This window comes from Primulina eburnea, chromosome 11, assembly GCF_022965805.1.
Source record: "Primulina eburnea isolate SZY01 chromosome 11, ASM2296580v1, whole genome shotgun sequence".
In the NCBI taxonomy this organism is placed as follows: Eukaryota; Viridiplantae; Streptophyta; class Magnoliopsida; order Lamiales; family Gesneriaceae; genus Primulina; species Primulina eburnea.
In genome coordinates, this window is record NC_133111.1 from 39,402,573 (window position 1) to 39,421,177 (window position 18,605).

The 18,605-nt window shown below is 35.4% G+C and overlaps 3 protein-coding genes across 5 annotated transcripts in view; all 3 read right to left on the reverse strand.

The window, feature by feature from the left end:
• Positions 1-4,007: 4,007 nt before the first annotated feature.
• LOC140805952 (3-dehydroquinate synthase, chloroplastic-like) lies at positions 4,008-8,223 on the reverse strand. The gene is made up of 8 exons (XM_073162337.1): positions 7,696-8,223; positions 5,950-6,100; positions 5,692-5,859; positions 5,371-5,597; positions 4,981-5,104; positions 4,772-4,834; positions 4,416-4,559; positions 4,008-4,330 (listed from the first exon to the last, which is right to left on the reverse strand). Exons 1-8 carry the CDS (start codon positions 8,040-8,042, stop codon positions 4,199-4,201), a joined length of 1,356 nt encoding a protein of 451 aa, XP_073018438.1. The 5' UTR covers positions 8,043-8,223; the 3' UTR covers positions 4,008-4,198.
• An 857-nt stretch (positions 8,224-9,080) lies between these two features.
• Positions 9,081-13,186, reverse strand: LOC140805953 (protein ALTERED PHOSPHATE STARVATION RESPONSE 1-like). Of its 2 annotated transcripts, none has more exons than XM_073162339.1 (5): positions 13,057-13,186; positions 12,047-12,935; positions 11,201-11,403; positions 10,775-10,998; positions 9,081-10,179 (listed from the first exon to the last, which is right to left on the reverse strand). In XM_073162339.1, the coding sequence occupies exons 2-5, from the start codon at positions 12,723-12,725 to the stop codon at positions 9,399-9,401; spliced, it is 1,887 nt and encodes a 628-aa protein (XP_073018440.1). In that variant the 5' UTR covers positions 12,726-12,935; positions 13,057-13,186; the 3' UTR covers positions 9,081-9,398. The 2 variants fall into 2 exon arrangements, with proteins under 2 accessions (XP_073018440.1, XP_073018439.1); XM_073162338.1 differs by having other exon boundaries at positions 13,021-13,186.
• Positions 13,187-16,389: 3,203 nt separating this feature from the next.
• LOC140805955 (alpha-mannosidase-like) overlaps positions 16,390-18,605 on the reverse strand; it is a 41,150-nt gene continuing 38,934 nt past the window's right edge. For both annotated transcript variants that reach the window (XM_073162342.1, XM_073162343.1), the window contains exons 25-29: positions 17,589-17,699; positions 17,420-17,515; positions 17,299-17,346; positions 17,010-17,078; positions 16,390-16,861 (exon numbers count right to left, since the gene is read on the reverse strand). In XM_073162342.1, coding sequence (XP_073018443.1) covers positions 16,622-16,861; positions 17,010-17,078; positions 17,299-17,346; positions 17,420-17,515; positions 17,589-17,699 — 564 coding nt within the window. In that variant the 3' untranslated portion in view covers positions 16,390-16,621. The remainder of the gene's footprint in view (positions 16,862-17,009; positions 17,079-17,298; positions 17,347-17,419; positions 17,516-17,588; positions 17,700-18,605) is intronic.

Genomic DNA, 18,605 nt, shown 5'->3' on the forward strand with positions numbered 1-18,605 from the left:
TTTGTTTGCAGAGAACTAAACTCTATAAATCACTCAACCTCAGTATTATTAAAGATAATGGTAAGAACTCGTGAATGATTATGGTTGCTTTGTGAACATTCGTAGTTTTTTTCTATGTATTTCAATACATATGAGAGAGCTGTAAAAACACAAAAATAGGGTCTTAAAAAATGTGATTATAATTTTTTTTTCTATAATAATTATGGTACAAACTTGTGTGAGACGGTCTACGGATTGTATTTGTGAGACATATATCTTATTTGGGTAATCTATGAAAAAGTATTACTTTATGCTAAGAGTATTACTTTTTATTGTGAATATCAGTCGGGTTGACCCGTCTCACAGATTAAAATCTATGAGACTGTCTCACATGAGACCCACTCAATAATTATTTTAAATAATATAAAACAATAATTAACTATAATAAATCTAAACAATCATAAAGTAAACACAAACTAATAATAAATTTTTGCAATACTTTATCTAATTATTTTTAATTATATTGATGAAATATAATTATTAATTCGATTAGATTACTTTGAAAACCATTTTTTGTGTTACAAAATAATTAATAATATACTTGGGTCATATATATGTAGCTGCCAAAAACATGTTAGTGTGACCACTTTGATAACACACCATATAGACAAATATGTATAAATAGTCGATTCTCCGTACTAACACCTTACTGAAAGAGTTTATCATACATGACTTGTCTAGTGTAGTTTATACGACTAATGTGATTTGCAGACTACTGCGTTAGTGCATGTGGTTTACTCAGTGTACATCGGAAAATAAAGACCACAAGTGCCCATATCATTAAAAAAAAAAATTTGTGTACTAATGTGTGTAGGAAGTAATTAATATAGTATTACCATTACCAAAGACAAAGGGTTGCATTAGTTAACGAGGAAATTCTATTCATTAGCCCCTGAAATAAGCATTTATGCTTGTGCTTCAAAAACGTATTAGAAACTAACGGGGATGATATCTAGTCAAAACTTGCATAACCACCACGTTCCGATTTGGATTTAAGTGAAATGGATGCGAGCACAAATGTCGAAGGAAGAGTTTGTGAAATTCATATTCTTTCCCTGGGCTATCTGGAATGAAAAGCAGAAACTTCTACACGACGTACAATGGCAGAACTGCGACGGCGGGGAGTGTACGTAGCTGGGAGCTCAGCGCTGCTCTCGGACTTTCGTGCAGCAAGATTGGCAGAGAAGCATGCCAACTTAGTGCATAAGCGCATGGCCGAGAAGAGTTGGAAAAAATCAGACAGAAGCGCTTTCCAGCTAAATGTAGATGCATCATGCATGTGTCAATGAGAGATTGAATCACTACAGCGTGGGTGGAGTATTGTGATACAAGAGAGGTAGACTTCTACTGACATTTGGGAAGAAAATCAGTCAACCCATATCGGTGGTCCATGGAGATTTATTAGCCACCAGGGAAGAGGTCAGTCTGCTGTATGAGAAGAATTTTGTGGATGTTCAAGTAGCAACAGATTGCTCGTTGGAGTGCAAGCAGTCACAGTCTCAGAGGAAGACTTTGGTCACGTCGGGAAGTGCGCACTAGAAATTAGTAAAGATTTGAAGATACTGTTGATATCATACGATATTCATGAATTTAGAACGACTAGTAGTATAATTCATAATATTATACATTTTGTTTCTTCATTTTTTTTTATCATTTGTTTGAATGAATGATAAGTTTCAACGTAATTAGTCGGACCTGTAAGGAACGATTTTAATCAATAAAATGCAAGTTTACCTTAAAAAAAACAAACAAACGTGTGAGAAACTATTGATTTATTAAGGGGTTTCTGTTTATTGTTATTATTATTTTAATTTTCAGGTATAGCAAAATGCAAATTTACCCATGGATTAATAGATAATTCATTATGGGGGCTGTTTTAAGGAGGAACCAAGAAAAAAGTAGATATTATACTGGACTTTCCTTATTAAAATTATATATATATATATATATATATATATATATATATATATATATATATATATATATATATATATATATATATAATTTTGATATCCTGCACACCTAATGTGCACACCTATGTGAGCACCAATGAAGTGTCACTCACCTATTGGATGTGATGAAATATAGAAAAATTGTGCATCCAATGGGTGAGTGACACCTCATCGGTGTTCACAAAGGTGTGCACGGTAGGTGTGCAGGATATCAAAACTATATATATATATATATATATATATATATATATATATATATATATATATATATATACATGTACTCCAAAAAGTGGTAATGTAGATGCTACCTGTGGGGGCAGTGCCCTCACAGGATCTCAGCCATTGATTTTACATGGTGATTAAATTTAGGCTTTTGATCACTTCATGGGGTGTATGTGTGTGTAAATCTGGGCCTTTGATCACCTCATAGGGGCAGTGCCTCACAAGGTAGGGTGAAATGAACCCCAAAAAGTGTTATTAAACCTTATTCTTTCTATTTAGTGTTCTTATAAACAAGATTACCTATAATAATTACCTTCTTTATACTATAAAATCTCTATTTACCTTAAAAAAACTCAAATGCAATTCTTTTGTTCGTCAAAACAAATTTTAATATCTCAAAAACATTTTGTGGTTCTTCTTCATATGCAAATAAATTATTAAATTAAAAATCAGTTGGTAATTTTAGAATTTAATATTATTCATTTTTTATCTCAAGATTTTGAAAGGAATACAAAAATGTTTTTTATTAATAAAATACATAAAATTAATTGGGTTTACACTTTACAGGATGTTGCTTTACCAAAATTTTATTAAAGTGTTAAGGATAATATATATATATATATATTTATTTATTTATATATATATATAGTTTTGTTATCCTGCACACCCACCGTGCACACCTCTGTGAGCACCGATGAGGTGTCACTCACCCATTGGATGCACAATTTTTCTATATTCCATCACATCCAATAGGTGAGTGACACCTCATCGGTGCTCACAGAGGTGTGCACGGTAGGTGTGCAGGATATCAAAACTGTATATATATATATATATATATATATATATATACACACACAAACGCACTTAATTATATATATATGTATGTATAAACACACACAAACACACTTAATTATATATATATGTATGTATAAACACACACAAACACACTTAATTTTAAAAACAATATATATTATTACTTTACAATATCTTTTGCAAAGCATATAACACATACTCTAGTAATTAAGAAAATAATTACAATGACATAAATTGAAATCTATTAATCTTTTAATTTCATATAGATTCACACTAAGTATTAAAATCAATTTATCGGTGTTTTCTTTTTTATTTAGAAGAATGTTTATTATACATAAATCATTATATATATATTTTTAAAAATTATTGTTAGACATCCCTCTTTTATAAGATATTGATTAAATTAAAAGTTTGAATTTTTTATGTTACCACAAAAAATATAAGAAAATATGAAAGAATAATGAAAAATATAAGAATGAAATTATTTTTTCTCAAAAACTGGGAATATAACATAAAATAAATAATGGTTTTAATGAATAATATTTTTATAATTAGTTTTATATATTTTTCTAAATTTTAAAATATTGAAAACTATAACTTTAATATTTCGAGTTCTTAAAGGTTTAGATAACTTATTTTAGGAATTGATGAGACAATTAATTAAAGGGTAACATTGTCAATTTATCGTACAAATGAAGTATGTTTAACAAAAATTGAATGGTAAATAACACAACCCATTTAAATAACACTGATAACTCATCAAAGTATTTAGATCATTTGTTGTGGTTGAAAACACGGTATTTGATGATCATCTGATGGACCTCACACAATATCCGATAAAATTGAAAAATTGTCAAAAAAACGAGATGATTAGTTGATCATCTCGTGTAAAATGTGCACATTACCAACTGCTTTGTTTTCAACCTAAACAGAAGATCCAAATCCCTCATGAAACCGACATGAAAAATGAGGTGTTAGAAAGGCTATAATCAGCTAAGTTCTCATAATATTACAATATGTAAGGTTTTTTTTTACAACGTTCTCGATAATGGCACAAGAAACACCGTGTAAGAAAACAAGGAAAATGAAACCACATGAAAAGAATAGATGAAGTTGGCAAGCAAAACTACGAACACACGGACAATCGTTAAATTGCTACAAGCAAGATTAAATCAAGACTTACAAAAAGCACGCAACGTGTCGTCAAGGGCCTGCCTATCGTACTCACCAGTGAAGACACAGCCGCCAAGTGGACCTTTCAACAGAATAAGCCTTAACAGACCGTCAGCTACCTTCTTATCCACCTGCATTTCATGAATCACCATTACGCCAAGAACAAAATGCGAATGTCAACGAGCGTTATATGTGTTTGACTTTGTTCTTTCTTACCGCCATCACAGACTTAAACATGTCTACAGTCATGGATTCTGGAGGGGCTGTGGGTAACTTGGCTCGTTGAAAGATATCATACACCCGTTTTACCAATGAATCATCAATCCAGCCGAGTCGGCAAGACATGTCAACTGCCATGACCTGAAATTGTAAAATATGGCATCCTTGAGCATAACCTCTTAAATAAAATTGTAACCAATCAGTTAAAGCCAGTGGCAGAAAATTTGGTTTCTTAGGAGGTTCTAGGTTTGTATCACATTGGGACGTTCATTCAGGAGGCTAAAAAAAGAGTGCAGATCAATAATATGAAAATGTCATGGTCTATATGAATAAGGAAATAACAACCTACATACCGTGCCAGCAGCAACTGCTTCCCCGTGAAGCCACTGCCCATATCCAACACCAGTCTCAATAGCCTGTGAATATAAGTGGATAGCTCATAAAAAAATGACTTGATGAATAAATATACAATTTAGGAGTGTGGCATTTCACAGGAAATCACATGATATGACTGTATTTTTAAAAGTAATATCATTCATCAGAATCGAATTATCACACTCACATGACCAAAAGTGTGACCCAAGTTCAATGTTGCCCTCAATCCACTTTCCTTCTCATCTAGGGACACAACCTCAGCCTTATTTTCGCACGACCGCTTGATAGCATAAGTAAATGCTCTGGGATCCCTGCAAAGGAGATATTACAGGTCAAATCATCACCAAACGAAACCATATACCCATGGACAACAGATAAACAGATCTTTTATACAAAAGCAGCGAAATTTTCATCTATTGCACTCATTTTATGCCGCTACTCTTTGAATTATGTAGATCTCAGAAATTTAATAAGGTCTCATGCAACTATTTCTATTACTTCAACATCCAACGAACAAATCACATCTCGCTGTTAAATGTCAAAGGAGATATGCAACAAGTGACTAAATAAATTACACCTTGCCATGAGAGCCTGCATGTTGTTTTCCTGCCATTCAAAAAATTTGGCATCTCGAATAAGCCCATATTTAATGACTTCTGCAAGCCCTGATGCTAATTCTCGATCCGGTAATGTATTCAAAGTGTCAGTGTCTACAAGCACACATTGTGGTTGGTAGAATGCTCCAATCATATTTTTACCAAGCCGGTGGTTGATTCCAGTTTTACCCCCAACCGAAGAATCTACCTGAAGTAAAAAACAAGCAGAATAACAGTGAAAACTAAATGATGTAAAAATATGACGAACTATCTGAGATGAAACCAGTCTATCAGTGTCATACCTGTGCCATGACAGTGGTAGGGATCTGAATGAAATTTACTCCACGCAGGTAAGAAGCCGCAGCATATCCACACATGTCACCAATGACTCCACCTCCAAGAGCCACAAATGTACAGCGTCGGTCCATTCGTGATTCAATTGCTTTATCAAAAACTTTCATGAGAGTGTCCTATGAAAACACACAATAAAGCCAATGAACTTAAGTTGCCATTGAAGATTGATTCCAGATGGCAATGTCCTCAGAACAAAGGATACTTACCATGTTCTTATATTGCTCTCCATCTGGTAAAATCACGCTCTCAATTATGACATTAGGATTTCGGTCTGTTAAAGCCCAAATTGTTTTATCAAGATACAATGGAGCGATAGTGGTATTGGTGACCACCAGGACTCGCTTTCCATGAACATGCCTATAATGTAATAGTGAGTTAATAGTAATCTTACTGTAACAAGAGAACAAAGCAAAAGCCAAACTCAATCCTCCTAACATGTGGTACAAGAAATTGGAAAAAAGTGAAAAATCACAAATTTGAGAGCAAAACAGAGAGAATAAGAATAGATAAACATCAACATAAATTATAGTAAAATATAAAATACAAGGAATATTATTTTTTCACTTTGTCTTTTGGCGTGAGTGAAGGCATGGAAGAAGCCATTACACTAACCAGTGGGTGTAGGGCTCTCATCATAATGGAAGAATCCAGTAGCAAAGGAACTTATTTAGATGGTAGGTAACTAATTAAGAAGTTCATAATGAATCCCAAGAACACAGGCAAATAACAAAGACACATGAATAACAATCAGAAGGTGGTCTTAAAAGTGAAGGGCCAATAAAACAAGATACTCTAACATAACAAAGAAAATCAATCGGAAGAAGATATGTAATTGAGGTCTTAAATTTTTTTTTCTTTCCCCATGCTCCACGGATAAGATATCGACATATACAGAAAAAAGAAGACATAAGAAAAGAATTCCACAATGAAGAGGAATTCTATATAATATATCATGATAAACAATTAGTTGCATAAAATTTGAAAAGTTCATGATATTGGAACGCATATTAAAAATTTGTTAATAAGTATCAAAAAACAAATTAAATCCGAGTTTCCACATTGAAATATTCTAAAACGATTCTGTAATATGAAACAAACATGGCCTTTTTTACATCCAAATATTCACTATATGTAAGTATTTTTCATGGGTTCATATTCTCCTATGTTACCTTTGTTACCAAGTTTCATATAATATAATATTTACAGATGATATTTGGATTTGGACTGAAAATAACTTATTTAACTTCACATGATCCACTTCTCCTTAAACCAATTACTAAAATAATTTTAGAACTCTTATGCATGCTCCTTTTTCAAAATTCTTAAAGGAATTGGAACAAATAATTAAGCTAAAACACACACTTCTTTCTAGTATATGCAAATGATTGCATACAATTTCAAACATAACCTCAAATTAGAAGCAGTGGTGCAGTCTTAGACAACGTTAAAGGCATCAACCAAAAAGAAAATATTGAAACCTTTTTAAATTCAATCAAGTTGGCCATCCTCAGAAGACAACATGTCAATCCACTTATTTCAAAATTCCATAGCTAACTGATATAAAGGATGATCACATCAAACTTCAAAAAGGGATCAGCCGTTAAATGCAAGCGCAAACAGGGAAATACTCCGGCGAACAGGGTTGAGGTGAATTGCTTCAAATACCATAGATAATCCACGTTATGCAAAGTTACCCAGGTAATTTACTAGCACAGCCCTTCAGAGAGAGTTTGAATAACTAAAATACCAGTTAGGTCATCTATCGAGGGCCATTTTTCCTATTTTTTGTCGCAGAGTTTTCAGGCATAAACTTAACAAAAGGGAGAAGATTTCAGAATTCAAATAGACGGAAGCAAAGAAAGAGATAGACAAACCAAAAGCTTGTGAACCAGCATTAAATACAAGCGATTACATACTGATAATATCAAAGGAATGAAAGGAGAAGCAATTACCTTTGGAGTAACTGTGGCTGATCGAGAAGGCCGGAGCCGATGTAAATCGGGTAGCTCCGATCGCCCAAATCTACCTCAACGATTGTAGAAACACCAGGAGAGGAAGACGAGGTTTGATCCATGACAGGAGCAGCGGGAGTCGCCGAGGCCTTCAATCCAATCTTCCCCGCACGAAGACCACTGTAATAACTATTATATTCTGAAGATAGACAAGACGAGGAATAACTGAAAGAACTGGAGGCATGCAACCGGACAAGCGAATAACGCGAGGTGAGTTTGTTGTGGCTGTGAGAAGGGGTTGGCAGAGGAAGCGTGTGTTGGGAGCAGAAGGAGGAAGAAGCCGCCATCGGAGGTGGTGCGAAATGAGGCGACGGCGGCGGTGGTGATGACGGGGAGGAGGAATAAGATTTGTAGCGTCCGGGGAAGGCGATTTTGGTGGTTGTTTAGGTGAGTTGGACTTGGGTTTGGTGAGTTGTGGTAGGTGACTGACACTCACGCTCACCAAAGGAGACTTGGCTTCAATTGTATTTTAACTTTTCCCCCTTACCATTTTTTCGGCCATACGCGCGTTTTAAGTAACGATCCGACAAAACAAACTCTTGTTTTGTTTTTACCCAAACCAAAAATAATTAGGAGTGAGGTTGAGTCAATCTTATCGATATTTATAATAAAAAATAATATTCTTAGCATAATAAGTAATATTTTTTCATAGATGACTCAAATAAAATATTCGTCTCACAAATATGACCTGTAAAACCGTCTCACACAAGTTTTTGTCCATAATTAAATAAGAATATGATTATTTCTGTAAAGAGTAGAAAATAAATAATGATTGGGGCAGCGTCACACAAAAATTCATGTGAAACAGTTTCACGAATCAATTTTATGATAAAGATTTTTGACCCGATTTAACTCGTGAAAAAGAGTATTCATAATAAATATAGATTGATTGGTTTGTCTCCTGAATATAAACTTATAAGACTTTGTAAAAAAAAATTTCTACAGATCATATGAGATGATATTGAGATTTGTACACCGTAGTGGATGTATATTTTTTTTTACCATGTGGACATGTCCATATTTGAGAAGATTGAACTGTGGAGAGACGAGGATAACAGGGTTCAAACCTTAAGCGCCGACCCGAATTGTAATAAAAAAAGAAAACGTGATTCATTGGCCCAAATTTTTTGGCCACAGGTTTTACTTGCACATTTCTTTCTTTTAGACCATGAAAACATCACCGTCAGAGCACATTTAACACCAACTGTCCAAATATGATGTGAAATCTCGAATTCGAAACTCAAATATAACAATCTTTTCTGAAAAAACAAAAAAAAAAGTCACAAAAGAAAAAACTGAGATATATAACAAAATCTTTTTCATGCAAAAGTTAAACATCTAAATTTTCTCGGTCTTTAAAAATACGAACGTTAAGCAACAAGTATACAACATAAAAATCAAATTTACTTCATAAGCTAACAAATTGGGGAACTAAATTAAAATTTGAAAAACTCTGTAGAAGGGAGGAACATAAAATTATATTAGGTGATAAAAGTATTCATGATCAAGCACAATCTAGTCGTCTAGCGTGCACCCGTATTTCTCGCATTCGTTGAAAGCTGTAGAGCGCGAACCTGGGGGGTTAATGCACATCTGTACATAGAGTCAAAATGAAAGCATGAAAATCCATCCTTCTCAGCTGTTCAAGGCAAAATCATTTTCATGTTTTGCAAGTCATGGTTACTTTTGGCCTGATTATGTACCGATTCAAACGCCTGTGTACACACATTGGAGAAACCAGTCATAGCCTGAAACACATGTGGCAACCCCATCTGTAGGTTGTTCATTGTCATAGCCCTGGTTACACTGACCGATTTTTCGTGCTTAGCCTTTTCATCCTCTGCTTTTTCCCGTAAAGTCTCAACCTTTACTCTTTTCTCCCGCACCGGGTTTTTACTTGTTTCACTGGAACAAATCGGTAGTGTATATGGGCCGTATTTGCTTTCCAGTGATCTAAGCTCGGATGCCTTTTTCTCGAGATCTTTGAATGCCGAGTCGGACCTCTTCTTTTGTTTCTGTTCTTCGGTTTGTTGCACTACAATGGCGTGGATGACAGTTAAGAAGCTCTTGATTCCCTCTGAGGCAACCCTGTCGGGGACATTGTTGATGGCAAGCTGCCATTCTTCACATAGCGAGTAAATGGCTGAATCTTGTCTTGTTTTGTGAAGCGGATTGTTACCAACTTGAAATAGACTGAGGCGGAGCCAACCAGTGAGCGACTGAACATAATCACGTTGAGCCTTCATAAGGTTACAGAAGGAGAGATGCCATTGCTGAGCTTTGAGCTCGAGTTGGAGTGTCGATTGTCGATGGATTTCAGAGGTGGGACTGGAAGATGGGATCGAGTTAAGGAACTTGAGTTGCTGGACTATGTGTGTTTGCACCTGGTGGAACTCATACATGCTTCTCCACATGCACGTTAGCCTGGAAAGAGCAGGATCAAATAAATTTAGGCGAGCTTAAATAATAACATTGTTTGTGACTTGTGGTCGACATCAACATTTATCCACTTGATGTCTGTTTCCTAAAAGAAGGGAAATATAGGGAAACTTAAAGTTTGAAGTTGTCTGAAGCTCAAGGGGTGAGCATATTTTGTATCCGTTTTCAAGAAAAAAAGTAAACATCTGTATGAAAGTTTAAAGAGGGGAGGGGGGTTGCAATGACGCTGCTTCCCCAGCTCATAATTTACCAGATTTAACCAATTTAAAGAAGTCTCACAGAAGCCGGACAAATAAAAGAAGATAACATGTTAGCATGTGACCCACTCGAATATTGTGTCAAGTGTCCAATCTTCATCAGTGATAGCTAAATTAACACCAGACTTCTATCTACAAGTGAAGTGGGAACTATAGGAAAAAAACAAGAATATAAAATAAGGTTTATAATAAAAGTAAGTTTCTTTCGATAACTTAACAAGAACAATGAATCAATTCAATGCATGGCAACAAAAACTTAAATTCCAAATATAGAGGATAAATTAAAAAATCTGCGCTGACGAATATGTAGGAAGATAACTAACCCCTTTACAAGCTCAAGAAGTTGTGGATAAAGCTCTGATTCCCTTAATTTGGTAATCTCACTTGAAGTAGCCTCAATAGCCTGCGAAGCAACCATCAACTGCGATTCCAATTTCTCAACATCCTTTTTTGCCTTTTCAGTTTTAAAATAATCGGCACTCTTCATCTCTAGCTTTCTAAGAACAGCTACCTTCTTCTCATATTCTAACTTCAAATACTCAGCGTTCTACCACATCATCAAGGAAAAGATTTTAACCAGTTAAAATAATGGAACACGGTCGTACGATTTACCTTTACATACTAGAATCATATTTGGTTCCAGAAAGTATACAAAAATATATTTTGAAAAAATTTCTTTTTACAAATAAAAAGGACACAGTATTTTGTCTTGTATCGAGTTCAGCTACAACACAGTTAATTTGTGATACCTTAACCTCCTGGTAGAGCTTCACTTCCCATACATACAACCTCTCGACTGTTGAACAATGAGTTGCTATGCCATCATTGCCACGGCCAATATTATTTCCACCCGAATCCTCACAAAACTTCCCAAATGCATTCCATTTCGCGCTGCTCGAGCTCCATGTCCACAATAGGGGGCTTAAGCTCTTCACGTTACCATCATCTTTACCTTTAGCACAATAAATCCAATACCAATCAAAAGAATATAGAAGGATACATCCACAAGGGTTGACGACGAATTCTGACATAAAACATTGTACAACTGAGTGTTCGTCGTTGCATTAAAAGCTAGTAACAACAATGCAACTCATCACAATAGGGGCTTAAGCTCTTCACGTTACCATCATCTTTACCTTTAGCACAATAAATCCAATACCAATCAAAAGAATATAGAAGGATACATCCACAAGGGTTGACGACGAATTCTGACATAAAACATTGTACAACTGAGTGTTCGTCGTTGCATTAAAAGCTAGTAACAACAATGCAACTCATAAATCGCGGACCCAACAACTACTTCAGTTTGCAATCGTTGAGAATCAAATATGATATTGCCCATATAATTTATAGTCAGCAAATGTGCAATTCACAGCTTCTAAATTCATTATGACATTCTCAAAATCAATTCCGGATGGATGAAACAATTCTTGTTTCCCAACAAACATGGCATCAAATTGTCTGAAGTCGATGTTTTCACCCGAATGTTATGTAAATACGGAATTCTTGCAAAATCAAAAGAGACAAACACATGCACAGTGCATAAATCGACAACGAAAAAATGACAGGACCTGGAAATGAGATTATCAAATTACCTGACGATTCTTGGTAACTTAACTGACCAGTGGGGACTTCCAACAGTGATGAGAGTGGATCACCAGCATTGGCAGCCTTAACAAAGTAGTCATTGAGTTCTTTGATGATCTCAACCAGATCTTTACTCTTCGTAGAGACCACCACCGCAAGCTCGCTGCTGCTACTGGTGGCTGTCGCCGTCACCACAGAAGGAGGGGCAGCCACACTCCGAGCGGCAGCGGTGGCTGTGGCGGCTACCTCAGAATCAATGGTGGTCTCCTCCCACTCCTCCTCATCCACAGGCCTTCCCGAAGCCGGCATAAAAGGGTCCCAGAAATCCCAGGCAGATGAAGAAGACATCGGCGGCGGAGGCGGCGGAGGGTGGACTACAGAGGAAGTGGTGGTGGAAGCACTGGTGGTGGTCCAAGAAGTTGGGCTCATTGCTGGTGGTGGGTTGGGAAAAGGAGGAGGGACTCGCAGAGGAGTGGCCGGCGGTCGGAGGTGGTGGTGAAGATTGGTCTCGGCGGAGGCGAACTGAAGCAAAGCGACGCCGGTGGCGCGGAGAGACCTTAAATACATGCTGTGGGCGGCGGCAAATGAATGCCTCGCCTTCACAAACTGCTTCATGTACCTCTTCCTGGCCTTACATCTCGAAACCATTTCTTCTCCACTTACCAATCTCGAATACCAACAACCCATCTCTTAAATCTTTGTTCTCTCACGATATAACCAAAAAAAAAAAGAAAAACTCAAACTTTACCGCTAAAAGATTCCAACAACATTCCAATATTTCCTACCAGTTTCTTATTTTCAAATCTCATCACAGTCAAAAGCAAAGAGGCCGTGCCAGTAAAAGTACAAGAAATGAGAAACCACAACTGGTAAAAGAGAGAGAATCCTGATCTGCACCTGCAAAAAAACACATTTCCTTTTACTAAATTCGACATTTGAAATAAAAACTTGACACCAATTTCAAAAAAACACTGAATATTACGTTAGCTAACAGAATTTCAAGAAGAAAACAAGTTACAGGCTGTGCATCTACTTGTACTTTCTCTTTAATGGATCGCCATTGACAGAAGAAAGGAAAGAAAAAGAAAGCTGGGAAGAAGAAGACAACAATATATTTCGGTACTACAGAAGAAATGAGTTGTTGGGCAGCGTGCTAAAATGTTATGCACAATTAACCCTTTTTCTCCCTCCATATTATTTTACTATTTACCAAATATTATTTATTTATTTTGGATTCTTCATTTTATTTAATTATTATTTATTTTGGATTCTTCATTTTATTTAATTATTATTTTATATTAATTATCAAAGTTCAATTTAATATTAAAAGTAAAAAAATCATGACCCATAGTTTTACAACTCATATAATATAATTTATTATTAAAATACTGTAGGATTTAAAATATCTAAATTAAAATAGTATCATATTTTAAAATTTTTGATAAAAAAAATTGATACAAAATATATGTCAAAGAAAGAGCGAAGCGAAGTGACTTTCTTACATGATCCTCTTTATTTGCTCTTGCTAAAATATAAGAAAATTGTACTTCCTAAAAAAACAAGTAAATTGTACATTTAGATATGATTTAAAAGACAAAAATCTGTGTGAGACAGTCTCACGGGTCGTATTTTGTGAGACAGATCTCTTATTTTGATCATCCATGAAAAAGTATTATTTTTTATGTAAGGAGTATTATTTTTTATTGTAAATATCAGTAAGGTTGATCCGTCATACAGATAAAGATTCATGAGACCGTCTCACAAGAGACCTACTCTATTTAAATTAATAATAAATATTTTTTATAATAATTATTTAATGCATATAAGAAGAACAAATCTAGACTACTCTTGGAGCATTAAATTGTGTTAAAATAAGTAACAATTCAAATATATAATTTAAAAAATGAAATTAATTGGTGAGTAAATCAGAGAATTTTACCGTTTGGATTTTAAGGAAAGTGGAAAAAAGCAAGTACTACGGTACAAGATTCTATTATGCGTCAGCAGGAACAGAATCGTAATTTCATGAGGGTAATTTTGTAACCACAGAATTCGAAGGGCCTGAATATATGTATGAGCAATAATAATTATTATTCAAATTAGGAGGGAGTGCCCATGATTCCAAGGGACATAATCGTAAATTCAGATTCATGATCTAACTTGTCCTAAGAATTGAGGCTTATATTTAGAGATGTTAATGAGGTGAGTATGGAACGAGTTTGGCTACAATCCAACCCATGAAAACTCCTCTCCCTCAAAAATATTTCGGCCACCTTGAATAAATTTAAGGGTTGAGCCACCTCTCGATTTTTAATCTCCAACGATAAATCCTTCTACACTTTCTAGTGTAAATTAGAAGAGGAACAAGTAATCCAGTCGCAGACAGGATTAGGAGATTGAAGAAAGAAAATTTGAAGAACGTACGTGAAAATTACAACAAGAGCTACGTTCGCTTATACCGGCGTAGTTAGAGCCAAGTGAAATTCACTAAAGGTAAAAACTAAACATCCTATGTATGTTTAATTATAAAACCATACGAGTGCTCAAACAAATATATTTTGATTGTCAAAATAAAATAAAAATTTTAAAACTTCCGCTGCGTTTGGGTACGAGAAAACCGAGATCCAACAACAATGGGGTAGGGTTAGGTTCCTGGGACGCCATTGTTGAAAAGCTTGTTCAGACAGAAGAGTCTCATGTAGGAGAAGAAACTAAAAATCTTAATATTCCCGCGCAAATATCGCTACGTGTTACTTAAAACGCTCTTTTTTAATTTAAGTAACGCTTCTAGTGTAAGCTCTCCCCATCATATGTTACGAGTGTATTTGCACTTCCTACTTTATGGTGTGACCAGTTTGTTAAGACTGAGACTTGAATTTAACTCAATCCTAAAAGTTAGCTCAAGGGGGAAGGATTGTCCAATTCCATATATGCAACTCTCGGGATTTTGTCCAATCCATGTGAGACAACTAACAAAGTTGGAACACAAATGAATTTCTTTTGGTGTTTCAAGGCAGAATGGGAGAGGTATCTGGTGTCAAAGTTGGACCAAATTTAGTAGGAGAAAAGGGAAAATTTCCATGCCACTTTTACAAGTTTTATCTCAATAATGCATCTAAGTGTGAAGATTTATCAATATTTGTGAGGCTCACTGAAAAAATAGTAGACCTCATATATATCGATAAATATCCACCTTTAAATATACTCTGGGGCAGTGTCTATAAATAGCATCTCACTTAATGAGAAAAGGAGGAAGAATGGGTTTAGCCCTTCTAGCTAAGCAAAGATGAAAACTTTTGAGCATAAAAAGATATTGAAATTATTGCAGTAGTCACGTGGTGCCTTTGGCAGAACCGTAATGAGGTGATTTGGAAGGGAAAATGTAAACATGTTACTATGATATTCCAGTATGCTTTGAATCTTCATTTTCAATGGCAGGTAGCAAAGACTGTTGATGTTAATCACCAACATTTCTAGAGACAGCAGGGAGATGTGAGATGGAAAATTCCCCCATAAAATGGGTATATTAGAGAAGCTCTTAGTTGGCTAAAGAACTTAAGTTTGTCGAATATTATCATCGAAACTGACTCTTTCCAGGTAATTGAAACGATGAACTCTCCATAGCCAAAATTTTCAAGTTTGGGTTTGATTGTCGAAGATCGTAAACTTCTTGTATTGAATGTTCATTTCACTATTTTTGTTTTAGCGAATCAAGCTTCTCATGATCTTGCTAAGGAGGTTGTTTCTATGCCTAATCTGGTAGGATGAGTTTCATCTATTCTTGTATTGATTTTGATGTATTTATTCCAGATTTAATATAATGTAAATTTTTCGAATATTAAAAGAAATTGATTCAATTTTTATCAAACTTAGTCGAATATAACATGATTAAAAAGTTATTTTGTCACTAACCGAATTAACCAAAACTTAGTTTTTAAAAACCGAATTAAAGCATTCAAAGGTTTAGTAGAAGAGAAAATCTAATCCTTGCGTGCAGCATATTTTGATATCAACAATTAATGAAAGCATAGGGTAAATAGAATTTTGATTAATTGAACACAATCGCCCTCATCTTAAAAGATTAAAAAAAACATGTCGATTATTTCAGTAAGGGAAAAGGAAAAATGGAACACAATGTTGATCAAACATGAACCTCACATATTTTCATCATGATAATTTTTAGATCTCCAATTATAGCAATAGCCTAATGTGGTATCTCACTGATAGGGGATTTACTACTAAAGAAGTTTTAATTTGGCAAGTTTTACATGTTATCCGGTCATTTAAATATCCTTTTTGAAAACTATTCTCATATATAACAAAAATACACTATATTTGTGTAGCATGAAACTATACACAAAGTGAACCACAGAATTTCAGGGAAAAATATGTCTGAAACATTGCTGACAAGCCAATTGCACTACAACGCAAACATCCCCAATCATTATTTTTCAACTGCGTCAAATTCAACTATTTTATGACACGACCAACGAATCAAAGACAGTCTACATTTATTCCCGGTTCAAAGAAGAGATCTTCATACTATCATTTATTCGTTAATCGAGAACTCAAGAAAGGTGCAATTAAGCACTGCTCTTGCTATCAGAGGGTGGAGATTCTTGGCTTTTTTCAAATGTTAGGAGGAAAGTCCGGATCTCCATGGGACCAAGCTCGACCGTAAGACTTGACATGTCCACAGGACCACCTCTAACCGGAGCTGCTGCTGCCTCGGCTTCAACTTCTTCTTTAACTTCCCACGTCAATCTCTTCATCTCAGACTTGTCTTGATTCGCTGATAAGCTTGTTTCCTTGAGCGTCTTTATCTGAGATACAATTTCAAGTCAATACCAGAAGCATACAAATATCCACTTGATGCTTGTCACGGGTTTATTTAATATTCACAAAATACTGGTGTCATTTTCTGTAGTTGTTTGCATATAAATACTTCGGTGCAGTACACAACACACAAACCTTTTCTCCAGCAAACATCCTCTTCAGTTGAACTTTGGCAAGTGTTGAGTAATCAGGATCTTCACCAGCCTGGGACAATATATCCATGAATATAATGTGGCAAAGAAATTATTTGAAGGACATCACAATCATGTCAGAGGATATGTTTCTTCAATATGGCGTTCATTCCCATTCAAGGAAGTGCACAAAACTTTTAGTTGCAAATGTGCATTGACTCATGCTAATGACATCAAATACAGATAAAATGATGAATGAACAAACACAACTGCAAATAAATTATATGTGTCACCTCATACAGATGGGCCAAACGAAGGAGCACACTTCCATCGACCAAATCCTGGAAAGCAAAATAGCCAAAGTATAAGTGGAAAGAAATCGTTCATAGAACATATGCCAATGTAACCAATCACCTGAAGAGTTATTAATGCAACATTAAGAGGTAAACTATAGTTTGCATCCATAGTAGTTGCCGTTGTCAAATAAGAAGACTTCCAGAATTCAGAGTTCTGCAGAAATTCATTTTGGATAATTAGATTGCAGGACTAATGTCTCATATCCATGTTAAAAGACCATATATACCTCATGAGAAAAGGCTAAAAGAAGAGGTGAATAGACTTCTTGACCAGTTGTTCGCCTCCAACGAGCTCCAGCACCAAGTTCATTAATGCCGATATAATAATTTCCTCGAACCTAAAAGAGATGCAACAAATCCGCTTTCTTAATAAAAAACGCATTAATCCCTTTGCTCTCCTACAGCTTTGGGCATCTAAATTGATGCAATTTTCAGTTGTCAATATTTTAACCCTTATTTCCCCTCTTATTTTGGGATCATAATGCTTCTTTATTTAATTTCTTGGGTTTGGTAACTGAGAATGAGTCATACATGGCACTCAGGGCCATGAGGCTGTCCTTCAATGTTGAGCTAGAGAAACTGAAGCTAATTCTACGCCCTTTGTGCAAGAGAAAGGCTTTCTTCCAACAAAATTGGGATACGGTGAAGGAGGATGTAATGAAAGTTTTCACTGAATTTTTCGAGACAGGGGTTGTTAATGCTATTACTAGCGAAACTTATATTTGTCTCATCCCGAAAAAAAAAATGTCCTCAAGATAAACAATTTCAGGCCCATTAGCTTGATCACAAGTTTGTATAAGATTTTAGCAAAGGTACTGGCAATTAGATTGAAGAAAGTCATGAGTTCCACGATTGCGGAAAATTAGAGTGCCTTCATCAAGGGAAGACAGATTTTGGATTGTTGCCTAATTGCTAACGAAACGGTAGAGGCTTATCGGAAAAATAAAAAAGAGGGATGGGTTTTCAAAGTTGATTTGGAGAAGGCTTATGATAAGGTTGACTGGAATTTTTTGGAGTATGTGATGAGGAAAAAAGGATTCGGTGCGAGATGGAGAAGATGGATCAGGTGTTGCGTTTCAAACGTATCTTTCTCTATATTCATTAACGGGAAACCTTGCGGAAAATTTAAAGGCGAGAGAGGACTTAGACAGGGAGATCCTCTATCTCCATTCCTCTTCAACCTCGTTGTCGATGGGTTGGGAAGGATGATTGATAAGGCAAAGGTGGATAATGTTGTTGAAGGA